We start from the raw sequence: 14,031 nt of genomic DNA, 5'->3' as shown, positions 1-14,031 counted from the left end.
CAGAAATGTATACACATTATAATTATTATAAACATCGTAAATTTTAAAAAACCATCAAATTGTTGGGGGCAGTATAATTTTTTTTATATATTTAAAATAAATAAATAAATCGCTAAACTAGAAAAATATTTAAAAGAATTAATAGTTTTTAATAGTAATTAAAGAAATATAAGTGCTATGAAAGAAGTGGAATATTTGACCTAACCTATTTTAAAATATAAACAAATAAAAGCTTAACGATGGAGAATATATACAATCCCGGTAATTTTTTTTCAACAGAACCTCAAGAATTAAAAGAATACTTCCATAATTGGACAAAAGAATGTTGTACAGCAAAATCAAACACAAACGAAGAGAAACTGCGTTTATTACGCGAAGAATTTGACTTGAACTTAAAACTAGATGATATAACAAAACTGGAAGAGAGATGCTCGTAATAGTTATCAATAAAAACCTAAGTATGTATTTATTGATTTATATTCTTGCAGAATTGATAAATTAAGCCTTAGTGAAGAGAATGCATTTCTACCTTTAAATTTTATCCCACAAGATAATCTGATACAACATGTACACCCATTACCAGAGACATATTTAGAGACAGTGAAGAGCAAAGAAGAATTTAACAAAATGAAAGATAATATAGATTTAAAAACTATGACCATATCAGTTGAAGAAGACAAGGTTTGTATATTATATATAGTACTTTACTTGATAAAAATAACATCTTTTGTTAGGATGATCCCAGTTCTATAAAAGACATCGAACCTGGATCGAATTTTATTTATAATGTCATTATCTATGTCCCTTTCAATACAATGACAGGAACTCGCTTGACGTCTGAAAGTTTAAGATTGCAATATGAAATTGAGATTTTAGGTTCTAATACATTAATGGAATTAGCTGATGCTATTAAGTGTGTATCAGACCACTTTATTATCAAGGAAGTGGAAACAACTACATTAGATTTAATACAACACATGAATGCAAAAGTAAAGAACAAGGTAGTTTGGTTTATGATGATCTAATTGGTAAACTTTAAGGAAAAATATCCATCCAGATGTTTTTGTATAGAGAATGTGTTTTACAATGACATGTCTCATCCAAATTCTATTGATTATTCTGATGTTGTAAGAAAATGGGCTCTAAATAGAAATATAGCGAACTTTGGATCACAATCAATGGAAGGAGTAAGTCTCAATTCAGCTGTACTAGCTAATCATTATTACTATGTTTCTAGGTGACTTTGGATAGTCTAAAGCCAAGATTAGGTTATGGGTATGTTTATATTCATCAGGGAGAATGTGAGCACGTTTTGACGTTTTCTGATGCAAGACTTATCCAGAAAGATGATTGCTTGGTTTCAAAAAAGTGAGAATTTTTATTCAGTAACCAAATGGATCTATTTTTATTTAATATATGTTCTTTGTAGGTATCCACGTTTAATATCCATGAAGCGCCACAGTAATCACTTATGTTTCATGTGTGCCCTAAATCATTCATCATGGTTTGTCTTAAACAGCGATCGTCTGCCGGTAAGAAAAGCTTTCTTCTGCACTAAATGCTTGAACTCTTATCTTTTTTTAAATGGTAAAAAACTCGGTACTTTTCAACTGTATCCATATCACAATGATATGTTTATATATGAATCTAAGGACAGTAAATAATGTAAATAAATATTTGATTTATATATGCCTTTGTTTTTTTTTTTCACAACATAAGACTATTATGTCAATGTTTCTAGTGTTGCCATTTGTGGAAATTTATTTTTTCTCCCTTTTTGTAATTTCTAGTACATTTAATTAGCTCAATAAAATATATCAATAATAAATAAATTATACATGACCCGATATTACAACCTCTTCCGATAAGGAAAAGAAACTAAAAACTATATTATTTTGTTTTTAAAGACAAAATATAGTCTTGCACATACTGTTTGGTTACAATCATAGAGATCTAAAGTCAGTTTTTAAAGGAGTTATCACCATTTTGAAATAAGAAAAAGGTATTGGATATATTTAGTATTTGTTTTCATATTAAGGATCATATTTGGAACACGTATTAAAACTACCTTGTATATAATTTTTTTTATTAATATAACTGTTTTTTCAGTGATACCCATCAAATAAAATGAAGTACAGAAGGTAAAAATGTAACATATTCAGCTGGTATAACACAAATATAAAAAATAGAAAATCACTTAACTAAAAAATTAAACAAGGTATCTTAAGACTACATTATTTGAACTGAAGCCAATGAAAATTTTGTTAGGAATACGATCTATAAATGTTGCTTACACTACCACAAACCAAATCTTTGATTGGTATTGGAGGAATAAGAATTTTGAGCCTTGTAGAAGACAGTAACCTGTAGGTTTTTAGTCTGGAATTGCTCCTTTACATCCAGAGTGTATTTCATCTTAAAATAATACTCTTGAAGTATAACAATTATTAGTGCAATGATGCTTCCCCTGAATAAAAGGTATGGCAAAATAGTCCCTCAACATAATTATCAAAAGTGGCTTATAAACTAAACAAACAAAACAATGTAATGAACTTAACACACTAAAACACTATTATATGACCATATAACATGGAATAAAGAAAATTAAAAGTGAATGAATAGAGATATGGGACAATGGTCAGATCCATACACTTCACTTCTTACGACACTATCACAAATCAGATCCTTGATTCGTTCAGAATAGATGAAATAGTCAAGTCTCCTAAAAGCGTTTTTTTTTAATTGAAAACTTGTTATTATACCTGTTATCTATTTTAAAAATATATTATTTAAAATACTCACCACCCAATATTCTTTGCTCTGGCATTGCTCATGTATGACCAGAATGTGTAAATTTCTTCTTGATCTGGATACAACTCTCTTAATGAATCAATATAACCATCACTTAAAAAGTCTGTCATACCATCTCTTTCTTCCTATAATAATAACTTATGATATACTGCAAAAATATACAGGTATGCACAAACAAACCTGTGTAAAACCTGCATTTTTCTTATTAGTTTTGGGATTTTTCAAATCAATCTCATTGTGTGCAACATTCATATCGCCGCATACAATAACTGGCTTTTTTTTATCCAATTTTTTAATGTATGCCTTAAAAGATTCATTAAAATTCAATCTCTTGGGTAGTGTCACCAAACCACGTCCTAAAAAATTGTTTTTGTTTTACAAGTACTAAAGAAAAGCCACATTAAAAACAAATTACCTGCATTTGGAACATAGACATTTACCAAATAAAATTTGTCATATTCTAAAGTTAAGCATCGACCTTCATTATCTTGTTCTTTATCACCAATACCTTTAACTACAGAGATTGGTTCTTCTTTAGTATAAACTCCCACACCAGCATATCCTAAAATATGTAATATTAATAGTAACATGTTACCTTCTAGAAGCCAAAAAGCCCTAACTTACCTTCCTTATCACTACTACACCAATATTGATGATATCCTTCCAGATCCGTCACCTCCTCTGGTAACTTCTCCTCACTGCATTTAGTCTCTTGCAAACATAAAATATCTGGATTATCATGCTCAATAATGTTCAAACCTCCTTTCTTCAACCATGCCCGTATCCCATCAACATTCCAAGAAGTTATTTTAAAGTTATTTGTCTCTCCATTGGCACTTTTTTTGGAATTACCAAAATCAATTGTATTCCACTTAGTACTGGTCTGATTTTGAGCAGGTTTTGCTTCTTTTGTACCAGCTGTAGCTTTTTTATTTGTCGCAGCAGTATCTTTAGCTTTTTTTGTGTCTTTCTTACCATCCTCTTTTACAATTTTTTTTTTCTTTGGAGTTACTGACGAATTTTCAACATTTTCAGCTTTTTCAACAACTTTTCTTTTGGTATTTCTTTTTGTTTCCTTCCCTTTATTCTCATCAACTCCATTTTCATCTGGTTGGATAGCACCATTTTCTTTAGAATTTTTCTTCTTACTTTTAGATTCAGTTTTTATTGGAGGATCAGCTTTATTTCGTACAGCACGGGTGCTTTTTTTTGGTTGCTCTTCTTCCTCTTCATTATCAATTGGAGTTTTAGTGATTTTAGTAAGTTTAGCAGCTCTAGCTCCTCTTGTTTTAGTTACCGGCTCCACTACTTCATCATTAACATCAGCCTAAGCAATTGAAAAAAAAATAGAAATACATAATTATGTATAACTAAAAATAAATTAATTCTATTTACATATAACGACCCAACTTCTGCTAACTTATGCCATAAAGCCATTCGAAAATTGCTCTTAGTTAATCCAATATTAAAACTACTCAATCGATAAGTTAAGATATTGAAATTAAATCTAGGATAAATATAACCACACATATTTGCATCTTTTTTATATTTGAAGCAGCTTACTGAACAATTTTTGAAAATGTTAATAATAAACTGCCGCATCATGCTCGCAGGTGATGAATATATTTTGAATGAATATATGCTCAACTGTACTCAACTTGTTGATCAGGATCTCTCGGTAGCAATTTTTTGACTGATTGAATTTCGTACGGGAAAATTTCCAAATCAGTTTTCAAAATTCGCCTTAAACTGCGTGCAGAAATATGTAACTGGGAACCACGTCTCCTAATTGATGTTTCTGGAGACTCGGCTAAACTATCGCGTACCAGAGCCACATTTTCAGCGTTACGGGAAGTCCGTGGCCTTCCAGAACGAGGTCTATCTTCTGTCGTACCGTACTGTCGAAAATTCGCATGTATACGATAAATTGTGGTTTTGTGAGGTACTGGACGAAAAGGGTATTTTTGACACAATTTCCGCTGAGTGGCAATAATGGAACGATTATTTTCAATAAATATTTTTACTATTTCTGCTCGTTCTTGCGGTGTATATTTATCCATAATAAAAGTTGGTCTTCTACACAACACAATAGTTAAAACGAAACTGAACTAAACGTCACATAAACAAAATGGCGCGGAATCAAAATGGTAGCGGGACTTTTGCCCCATCTGTTAAAAGACAAAATCAATATAATAAGTAAAATCAGACAACCCACTGCATCCCATATCTTATAACAATTTTATAAATATGCAACTAAAATATGAGGTTACAATAATCAAAATCCTGTAGTAAACATTAATATCTTACCGTTTTTTTAGTTGGTTTCTTTTTTGGTGGCATAGCTTCCTTGAGCGGCACTAATCTTGTTCTTAAACGTATTGACACAAAAATTACCACCAGGAAAAACCGCCAAAATAACGAATCAATCCAACTGCCTTCTGCCAAAAACGCAATCCATAATGGAGGGGTTTAGCTATTTCATTGGTCTACGGTTACCATGGAAAATCATTTCGACAGATTTCTATTGTATCAGCTATAAGATGGTTTTACCAGTGGTTCTCATGGTAAAATTTCAAAAGCCTTATTAGGCAATAAAATTTGATAAATTGATTTAGGAACAGGCAAAGAAACATAGAAAAAACATATTTATTTATATGAAACTAATAGTGTGCTGTCTAATTTAATTGTCTAAAAGTTAACTCCACTGAATTTAAAATTGAATTCCAATAAAATAGAATATGTAATAGTATTTCATATAGTGAAATGGTATCATTTATCGGAAATATTACTTTCCCTGCATGAAAATGATATTCATGGAACATTAGCTCTTCCAATTAATACTACAATGTTTGACTAATCCCCCATTTTCATTATTCAATTGAAAGTATCAATAAATAAATAAGCCAGTGTTTAATTTCTAATACAGTCATAGTAATATTACTTATTGCCGGCTTGGTAGGCGTGGTGGTAAAGGCGACACGACGGTCCATCTACTGTTACGATAATCGCGGGTTCGAACCTTGCTGGGACACGGTCGTAAATTTCTAACTGGCATAGACAAGAGTTTAAAATCCGACAAGGAAAATCATCCCAGTAAAGACCCTGGGTAAGACCGGATGTTTCCTGAATTATTTTCAGTAATTAAGTTAGTCACTCGCCACTAGATAGGCTTAATGCCGAGAACCGTGGTTCGGAGCCCACGTTAAACAGTAGGTCCAGACCAGATAAACCCTCGTTGGTAAAAAGGAGAGTTTAAAATATACAAAAAATATTGTTAAAAAAATTTAAACCTATTCAATATGGCAAAAAATGACTTTAAAATATGTTTTTCCATTAAAGGCATAGAATGAAATCTCATGAAACATAATTACTGCAGTGGTGGTGACATTAGGAAGTTTCAAATTGCATTTGCCCATGTATATAAATTATGACATGTGAAAACTTTTAGATATTAACATTTGCTTCAAAATATTATTTTATAGAAAACATACTTCTTGAATGCACTCTAGAACAACACTGAGGGTATCTTGAAATCTCAATTACTATATCCATTCTGTTTGCTTGATTCATACTTCATAGCCAGTACAGTAACAATTGTGCAACATAAAGCCCATTTATCATTTTGTAAGAACTGGTCACTTGTCTTTTATATAAAAAATTTAAGAGTATCGTGAATAATAAAATTGGCAAATTAATAAAAAGGTATTTAGAACTTAATGAATTTTATTTTTTTAAAAAGGCCTAATACAATGAATAACTTATCGTTTTCCTCCAACTCTTGGGGCAGCTTTTTGTATAACCTTGGCCACCTTTTGCTTAGGCGCACTTTTAGCTTTTGGTGGAGCAGTGGCCTTTTTGGCTGCTTTGGTAGACTTTTTGGCTTCTTTAGCAGCACTAAAAAAATAACAGTTAATTTATTAACTCCTTACTAATATGCCTAATAACATTAAGATGTTTGGAATAAAAAAAACTTACCGGATAGCCTGTTCCCTTTGTGCCTCTCGCACCTCTGGCCTTTGATTTCTCTTGGCTAAAATATCATTTAAAGAAGCACCTACAATAGCGCGTTGGAACTTCTGTGTTCTACGGGTACGTTTTTTAGTGGCTTCTTCTTCTTGACCCTTCTTATGTTTACGTCTATAAAGTACGGTCCACGTCACTTTACGAGGATTTCTTCTCATAAGGTGAGCTCTTTCACATTTTGAATTCAAGAACGTAAATGTCTAAAATGCAATTAAGGTTATGTTAGACAAACGACCCAATAAAAACAACACAGGAATATACTAATAAAGTGCATAAAATCTTAATACAATATATTTTCGTATTAAAAAGTTATAAATACTTACTTTTCCATCAACTTTGACCATAGTTTTGCCATGGCCAGGGTGAATTTTATATCCACTATAAGCACAAAGTCCGATCCTAAAAAAGAAAAATATAATTAAAATAAGTTTGTTAGCAGCACATCTAATCATAAATATGTAATTTAAAGCAAAGATTATAGAAGATGTTCACTATATTTTCAGATAATTCACCACAAAACTTACTTCATCTTGTCAAAAAAATCTACAAACAAGAAAGAAAGTGCATGCGCCGTACGTACTACTTTTACTGAATATTGACATCTGTCAGTGAACGTCAAATTTAAATTTTCCCTCCTTGAATTTTATTAAGGATAGTATATGAAATATGAGACAGTTTAATGAAATTTTGGAAGAACTTGAGGAAAACAATAAAGCAATTTTTACAGAACTCCAAGATAGATTAATTACATTATCGGCATTGCTTAAAACCCTGAAAGAGTCCGTTTCCAAAGAAAAAATTCTTTGGCAGGAAGAATTGAAAGAAACCATTGATTTAGAACATAAACTATCTCATAATAAAAGACATAAATCATATCATTTATCAGAGGATGCTTTAAAACTTGAAATGGAGAAGGAAATTGCAATGAATCTCTATAAACAAAAAATTATGGAAGCGGAAAGCATGTGTAATGTTGAATTGTTTAAAATAAAAACTAGTATAGAAACTTTAATTCCTCTGCAACTATTAATAAACGATTGGAACATTAAAAACAGTGAAGTAGAAAATCCCAACAATTGTAAAACTGACTAATATATTTATTACATCAAATATATTATATATTTACTATTTGAATCTGATTCATTTTTGACAATCTATTCATTGCTATCCTTTTCTAATTAACTTATCTAACTCATGTATTTTGTATTTCCTATACGAGTTGTCATCCATAGAAAAACTGTCATCTATAACCTGTTAATTGACGTGGACTTTTCGGTGAAATAATCATTTAAAACTATTTCACATTCAGATAGAATTATTTAAAAATGGATATCGCGACGCTCTTCGATGATATTAAGCGAATGAATAAACGCCAAGTAAGAAATTTAATTCAATATTTTCTTTTCCCATAAAACAGATGCTGCCTTCTAAACAACTCTATTATTTACTTAAACACTTTTCTTATTTTTATATAAATTAAATTATTATTTCTAGGTTTATTATCAAATGTTAACTTTTGCTATGGTAGTATCGTCGGCTTTGATGATATGGAAAGGTTTAATGGTTGTAACGGGTAGTGAAAGTCCCATAGTCGTAGTTTTATCAGGTAATTAACCTTTAATCTATTTTTATTATTACTTTGATACATATTTGCCTTTAGGAAGTATGGAACCAGCATTTCACAGAGGTGACTTATTGTTATTGACAAACTACCCAGAAGAGCCTGTGAGAGTCGGTGAAATTGTTGTTTTTAAAGTAGAAGGTAGAGATATCCCAATCGTACACAGAGTGCTGAAATTACATGAAAAGTAGGCATGATTTTAAAATGTCTCCAATGAAATGGATTAATATGAAATGTCCATTTTAGGAATAATCAGACTGTAAAATTCTTAACCAAAGGTGACAATAATAGTGTAGATGATAGGGGGTTGTATGCTCCAGGGCAATTGTGGTTAACCAAAAAAGATATTGTTGGTAGAGCAAGAGGATTTTTGCCTTATGTTGGTATAGTTACTATATTAATGAATGAATACCCTAAGTTTAAGGTAAATAATTTAGTAACTTAACTTTGAATGATAGCTAATTTCTTTAATTCTTGTTTTAGTATGCTGTCTTGGGTTGTCTTGGATTTTATGTTTTAATACACAGAGAATAAATACTTAAACTTAATTACTTATTAATATATTTTTTAATTGTGTATAAATTATAATGTTTTTTTTTTCAACCAATTTAAATTTTTGTGTTCTTTACTTGACTGTTTATATTTTATTTTCCTAAATTTGAAATTAATTTTTGAACACTTCTATATTTCTAATTAATAACAAAATGTCATTCAGGAAATGTGGAACAAAATTTTACTTATTTTATTTACACATTTTTTTTTTAATTTTCTTATTGGGATAAATATAGACATTCATTTTGAAATTTTAACACTTCATTTCCATAACTGGTCCAGTTTGGTAAAAGATATCTAGCAAATATTTCTAAACACTGAGGATTTTCAGGCAAAAGATTCTGGATAACTTCAACAAGAGGAGGTTTGCTTGAATGTATTGCACTGGGTACACTAATGAGTAATTTTCCACTGTCTGGTAAACACTTGCTGGGATTTCGATAGCCAAAAATTATTTGTTCAAATGGCTGTTTACCTAAAAGTTAATATTACACTATTAATAATCTTATTTTTATATTTTCAATGATAATTGGGAATCATTTCTCTCTATTAATTAAAAACATACCTAATCAATCTATCCACAGCATAATTATTTTAATGTAAAGCTAACATCAAATACACAACCTTTAATGCTATATATAATTTATTGTAATCAAACACATTAACCTATTTTATTATTATGTCTAAGTTTATTCATTTTTGTGTAAACCATTATTTGTAATAAACAGTAAACTTTTAAATAAAAAATATGATATAGAAGTGTTTTAAAAAACTAAAAAATTGTTCATAAATATTAATTACCTGGTGGTTCAGAAAACTCACATATTGGATCACCAAGTGTAGTAATCTTTACCCAATACCATTTGGCAACAAATTTAACACCCCATTTTGGAAATATATTTTGAGTAAGGTCATGTAGATGTTGAGATGAGTTTGTGCACCATACTACCACTATACCAGTTTCTGTAAGCATTTTTTCTATAGGAATGCTTTTTAAATCTGTATTGTACATCATGTTATATGCATCAGGAGACTTTTTCCTTTTACGTCTTATGTATTTATTCCACCAAGGTGGATCTAACAAAATTAAATCAAATTTCTTGTCCAGTAGTTGCACATTTATCTCAGAGATGTCTTTACTGTAAAATATACAATTTTCAGGAAAGAAAAATTTAGAGTCTTGCAATGTTCTTATTGTAGCAGGACCAATATTTGAACCTATTGCATTTTTTACAATATTTACGTTGGACTTTGAGTATACTTTTTCTGCACAATTTAAGGCAACAGTATTTGGTATTTTCTCACCCTTTTTTAGTAAACCTTGGTCCTTTAAATATTTCGCAATTTTTAAATACTTTGCCTTTATTTCAGAAACTTCTTTATCTTTTATATCGCTAATAAAAGAACTACTTCCAATGTTGGTATCAACACCAGTTATTTTCTTCTTCATAAAATACCTTCTCATTGAATACGGAGAGAAAATTTTAAATAAGTCGGGATTAATAGTAAATTGCCCTTCTCCTGTCTTCGATATGGAATTAAAATATTCCTCGGTCGAAATGAAGTAACCAATTTCATTCTGAAACTTTAAAGTCATATATGTTTATAAATTATATATTTCTAAACTTGTTATTTCAAAATAAGGTTAGAATATTCCTGAAAATACGGACCTAGTTATCGACAATTCATTCTATTAAAAGGTTACAAAGTTAGGTTATATAATGAAATAATTGGTTAGTTTGATTGTTAATGTTCTTCAATTGTAAAAACCATGGTTCTTACTGTTGCTGAATTGACAAAAATATTACAACGAACAAAAGTATTCGAAAGAGTTCTTAATAAGGTATACATAGGGATTAAATATATATTTCTTTAATGAAATAACCTATTTAGATCAAAGTATTATCGTTGGAAAATGGTACATGTACTGCTGAGTTAAAAGTCGAAGAGGAACACTCAAATATTTTAGGTGGTCTTCATGGTGGATTATCAGCTACATTAGTGGATACTCTTTCTACGTATGCCCTTTTGTCTCATAAACATGGTCAAGTACCAAATGTTTCAGTTAATATTAATATGGAGTAAGTTATATATTATTGTTTTTAAGACTCTTGATAGTTAATCATTGTAGGTATATAAAGGGTGCAAAAATAGGTGATGAAATTCAAATTTTTGCTAATACAGTGAGGGTTGGAAAAACACTTGCTTTCTTAGAAGTATCTATTAAAGATAAGGCCACTGGTAAAATTCTTGTCAAAGGATCTCACACGAAATACATGATGCATCCAAAATAGTGTTATATTTAAAACTTAAGCAATTAACTAAATTATTACACAAATTTGTTAAATAGTTAATAAATATTTAAGAAAATCAGCAAATTTTAATCTAATAAAACTGGACTATGATCTGACCTAAGGTTAATATAAAAAAAATAGATAAATATGAGAGCTTATTTTAATCACTTAATCTTTTAACTCTAAATTTTCAAGGTAGGTTAAATCATCTGGATTAAATAATTTTCTTTTCTTCTTTGGCATTAGCGTTTTATTTGGGTTTTTGACAATAGTGTTCATTGAGTGATTGGATAATATGTTACTTATTTCTGCTGTTTCCTTCCTTTTTATGGTTTTTCGTTTATTTAAATCTGCTTTCGGATTTGTATCGTTAATTTCACTTCGAGTTGCAATTAATCCTTGATAGTCATCATTATTCAAACTACCAAATTTCTCCTTTTTCTCAAAATAATAATAATTAGTTGGGTTTATTATTTTAAAACTTCTTTACCTTTTCTGTTTGTTCTATATTATTAATTTCTTCTTGTAAACGCTTGTTAATATTTTGCATTTGCCTTATTCTCATGTTTAAATCAACTGTTTCTTTGTACATGTTTGTTTCTAACTCATCTATTTCTGTGGCTATAGAAGCATGTAGTAATTCCAAATCATTACATAAAACTTTTTCTGAATTAAAAATAACTCAATAATCAATTTAAGCATTATTTATGAAACTTTACCCTTTGTATAGAACCTTTGTTGTTCTTCATCTATTTGCCTTTGCAAATTTTCTAATTTAAGCTCTTCTGTTCCAATTTGTATGTTTATTTCATTTTCATATTCTTCAGTTAAATTTATTATGTTTTGATTAAATTCATTCTTTAAATTTTTTAGATACTTTTCCAATTCTAATTTGTTTTTTGAGTGAATTTCAAGATTTTCTTTAAAATGGATGGTATTAATATCAGTAGAAATGGTAATGGCTACATACCTTGACAAGTAATATATTTATTAGTTGTATTAATTTTTTCAATGTTGTAAACATGTTCTATTTTTTTTGTTAGCAATAAATCATTGTTTCTATGCTCACTTAACATCATAGCATTATCTTCAATATCATTAAAATTTACATTTGTATTATCATTTTGCAAATTCTAAAAAATTACGTAATAAAGCAAAAAAATTATATCAACTCAAATTTACTTTACTCTAAGACGTTTTAAAGATTCTTCAAAAGAATTATTCATTTTTTAAAATAGCTAATCCTTTTTGCTTTTCTAACTGATGATATCGATCAACAACAGATTCTTTTGTCATCCATTAAAACAAATTACGATTACTTGATGTTTATAATTTTCTTTCACAGCTTACTTTGTGCATGGAATAAAACGTTACATGAAAAATAATAAATATTACCTAACGTTAATTTATTGTAGTAGTGTAATTACATTTTCCTATGTTATTAGAACTATTAAGTAGTTCAAATTATAATAATATTAAAATAATGTTTTTTTTAATTAGTTTTTATATAAATATCATTTTGAATTGGGTCAATATTATTTTTTGGAAGGGGAAGCCAAATAATACCCAGAAATTATGTATTAATTGAAGGTGAATGTGTTAGATGTGTTATTTCTGTATTGCAGGTTATTTAAATTATGAAGCCCTTTATTACAAGACCACGGATGAGCGCTCAGGAATTAATGAGTCATATTAAAAATACAAAAATCTTTGATAGGGTTTTAAGTAAGGTATAAATTTTAATGTCTTTTAGTCACTTAATTAAAAAGTAGTAATATAATGTACATATTTATGTAGGTGAACATTTTATCTGTAGAAAAAGGAAGTGGTTTAGCAGAATTTATAGTAGAAGAAGAGCACACAAATTCTATGGGACAATTAAATACAGGTTTTACTGTAGCACTAACCGATTTTTTAACTAGTTTTTCATTTTCTTCTCATGAATTTGGCAATAATTATCATGTTTCAGTAGATATGAATTTTTCGTATGTTTATTTTAATTATAATGTAAGGTAAAATATTTAAGTCTATATTTCTATAGATTTTATAAACCTGAGGCTAAATTAGGTGACATTATTGTGGTGGAAGCAAAGACAATTAAAGCAGGCCGTTCAATGGGTTTTGCAGAAGTTATTATGAAAAATAAGAATACAGGGGACTTGATTATGAAAGGTATTCATAACATGTTTGTTTTGAACCCTCAACCTAAAACTGATGTTCCACAAGATATCCATACAGATAATAAATAATATATTAAGTAAATAATAGTAATATCAACCAATTTAGGTTAATGTTAGCAAAATATTTTTAGATATATTTTTATTAAAGAAAATATATCATTTAGAATTATTTATATTTTTTTGTATAAGTCTGATAAAAGATTGAGGTAGGTTATTGCTAGTTTTTACTAGATATCAAGTGTACAGTTATATGTAGTTTGAAGAAATACAGAATAGTTAAACAGGATTTCATATAGAATTATTTTTTGATTTTTCCATATTATATTTAAGGCCTTATTTTAAACACAAAGTAAAGCTTTCTTTTCAGAATACATTAAATTGAACACATTCTATACCCAATATACTAAAGTATACCATGGTTACATAAAATATCAAACAATTCTCTTTTTCTTAAAATAGAATGTGATTAGTTATGCTTAAAATTTCTTCAGAACAAGATTTTTTTAAGTTTATTTTGTACTATCAATTTTGTCTGGTAAGTGTAAATTGT

The 14,031-nt window shown here is 29.0% G+C and overlaps 8 protein-coding genes across 12 annotated transcripts; 4 read left to right on the top strand and 4 right to left on the bottom strand.

Moving 5' to 3' along the window:
- Positions 1 to 202: 202 nt before the first annotated feature.
- Pbp49 (proximal sequence element A Pbp49) lies at positions 203 to 1,687 on the top strand. The gene is made up of 6 exons (XM_076395398.1): positions 203 to 433; positions 489 to 681; positions 735 to 989; positions 1,041 to 1,187; positions 1,238 to 1,368; positions 1,430 to 1,687. Exons 1-6 carry the CDS (start codon positions 240 to 242, stop codon positions 1,662 to 1,664), a joined length of 1,155 nt encoding a protein of 384 aa, XP_076251513.1. The 5' UTR covers positions 203 to 239; the 3' UTR covers positions 1,665 to 1,687.
- Positions 1,688 to 2,072: 385 nt separating this feature from the next.
- On the bottom strand, positions 2,073 to 5,274 carry LOC143190737 (exodeoxyribonuclease). 3 transcript variants are annotated; one of them, XM_076395294.1, is made up of 6 exons: positions 5,119 to 5,274; positions 3,436 to 4,138; positions 3,227 to 3,373; positions 2,992 to 3,167; positions 2,803 to 2,936; positions 2,073 to 2,722 (listed from the first exon to the last, which is right to left on the bottom strand). In XM_076395294.1, exons 1-6 carry the CDS (start codon positions 5,149 to 5,151, stop codon positions 2,605 to 2,607), a joined length of 1,311 nt encoding a protein of 436 aa, XP_076251409.1. In that variant the 5' UTR covers positions 5,152 to 5,274; the 3' UTR covers positions 2,073 to 2,604. The 3 variants fall into 3 exon arrangements, with proteins under 3 accessions (XP_076251409.1, XP_076251391.1, XP_076251401.1); XM_076395276.1 differs by lacking the exon at positions 5,119 to 5,274 and adding an exon at positions 4,470 to 4,924; XM_076395286.1 differs by lacking the exon at positions 5,119 to 5,274 and adding an exon at positions 4,207 to 4,439.
- A 1,242-nt stretch (positions 5,275 to 6,516) lies between these two features.
- RpL24 (Ribosomal protein L24) lies at positions 6,517 to 7,435 on the bottom strand. The gene is made up of 4 exons (XM_076395378.1): positions 7,359 to 7,435; positions 7,158 to 7,233; positions 6,787 to 7,034; positions 6,517 to 6,705 (listed from the first exon to the last, which is right to left on the bottom strand). Exons 1-4 carry the CDS (start codon positions 7,361 to 7,363, stop codon positions 6,570 to 6,572), a joined length of 465 nt encoding a protein of 154 aa, XP_076251493.1. The 5' UTR covers positions 7,364 to 7,435; the 3' UTR covers positions 6,517 to 6,569.
- A 620-nt stretch (positions 7,436 to 8,055) lies between these two features.
- twr (signal peptidase complex catalytic subunit SEC11 homolog C twr) lies at positions 8,056 to 9,037 on the top strand. The gene is made up of 5 exons (XM_076395359.1): positions 8,056 to 8,210; positions 8,329 to 8,440; positions 8,495 to 8,642; positions 8,702 to 8,879; positions 8,939 to 9,037. The coding sequence occupies exons 1-5, from the start codon at positions 8,160 to 8,162 to the stop codon at positions 8,987 to 8,989; spliced, it is 540 nt and encodes a 179-aa protein (XP_076251474.1). The 5' UTR covers positions 8,056 to 8,159; the 3' UTR covers positions 8,990 to 9,037.
- A 145-nt stretch (positions 9,038 to 9,182) lies between these two features.
- On the bottom strand, positions 9,183 to 10,769 carry Mettl4 (Methyltransferase like 4). Of its 2 annotated transcripts, XM_076395328.1 has the most exons (3): positions 10,678 to 10,769; positions 9,809 to 10,592; positions 9,183 to 9,482 (listed from the first exon to the last, which is right to left on the bottom strand). In XM_076395328.1, the coding sequence occupies exons 2-3, from the start codon at positions 10,470 to 10,472 to the stop codon at positions 9,226 to 9,228; spliced, it is 921 nt and encodes a 306-aa protein (XP_076251443.1). In that variant the 5' UTR covers positions 10,473 to 10,592; positions 10,678 to 10,769; the 3' UTR covers positions 9,183 to 9,225. The 2 variants fall into 2 exon arrangements, with proteins under 2 accessions (XP_076251443.1, XP_076251434.1); XM_076395319.1 differs by having other exon boundaries at positions 9,809 to 10,715.
- On the top strand, positions 10,691 to 11,377 carry LOC143190819 (acyl-coenzyme A thioesterase 13). The gene is made up of 3 exons (XM_076395388.1): positions 10,691 to 10,850; positions 10,901 to 11,088; positions 11,139 to 11,377. The coding sequence occupies exons 1-3, from the start codon at positions 10,779 to 10,781 to the stop codon at positions 11,299 to 11,301; spliced, it is 423 nt and encodes a 140-aa protein (XP_076251503.1). The 5' UTR covers positions 10,691 to 10,778; the 3' UTR covers positions 11,302 to 11,377.
- Positions 11,214 to 12,675, bottom strand: LOC143190776 (uncharacterized). Of its 2 annotated transcripts, none has more exons than XM_076395339.1 (5): positions 12,489 to 12,675; positions 12,272 to 12,434; positions 12,021 to 12,221; positions 11,792 to 11,967; positions 11,214 to 11,742 (listed from the first exon to the last, which is right to left on the bottom strand). In XM_076395339.1, the coding sequence occupies exons 1-5, from the start codon at positions 12,525 to 12,527 to the stop codon at positions 11,470 to 11,472; spliced, it is 852 nt and encodes a 283-aa protein (XP_076251454.1). In that variant the 5' UTR covers positions 12,528 to 12,675; the 3' UTR covers positions 11,214 to 11,469. The 2 variants fall into 2 exon arrangements, with proteins under 2 accessions (XP_076251454.1, XP_076251462.1); XM_076395347.1 differs by having other exon boundaries at positions 11,214 to 11,736.
- A 134-nt stretch (positions 12,676 to 12,809) lies between these two features.
- On the top strand, positions 12,810 to 13,767 carry LOC143190798 (acyl-coenzyme A thioesterase 13). The gene is made up of 3 exons (XM_076395369.1): positions 12,810 to 13,031; positions 13,099 to 13,286; positions 13,343 to 13,767. The coding sequence occupies exons 1-3, from the start codon at positions 12,939 to 12,941 to the stop codon at positions 13,548 to 13,550; spliced, it is 489 nt and encodes a 162-aa protein (XP_076251484.1). The 5' UTR covers positions 12,810 to 12,938; the 3' UTR covers positions 13,551 to 13,767.
- Positions 13,768 to 14,031: the final 264 nt, after the last annotated feature.

The sequence above is a fragment of the Rhynchophorus ferrugineus genome, unplaced genomic scaffold (assembly GCF_030347505.1).
Source record: "Rhynchophorus ferrugineus isolate W39M unplaced genomic scaffold, kcgeb_rfMv2 rfM1, whole genome shotgun sequence".
In the NCBI taxonomy this organism is placed as follows: domain Eukaryota; kingdom Metazoa; phylum Arthropoda; class Insecta; order Coleoptera; family Curculionidae; genus Rhynchophorus; species Rhynchophorus ferrugineus.
Note: the sequence above shows the minus strand (reverse complement) of the source record. Positions and strands in the feature narration are given on the sequence as shown.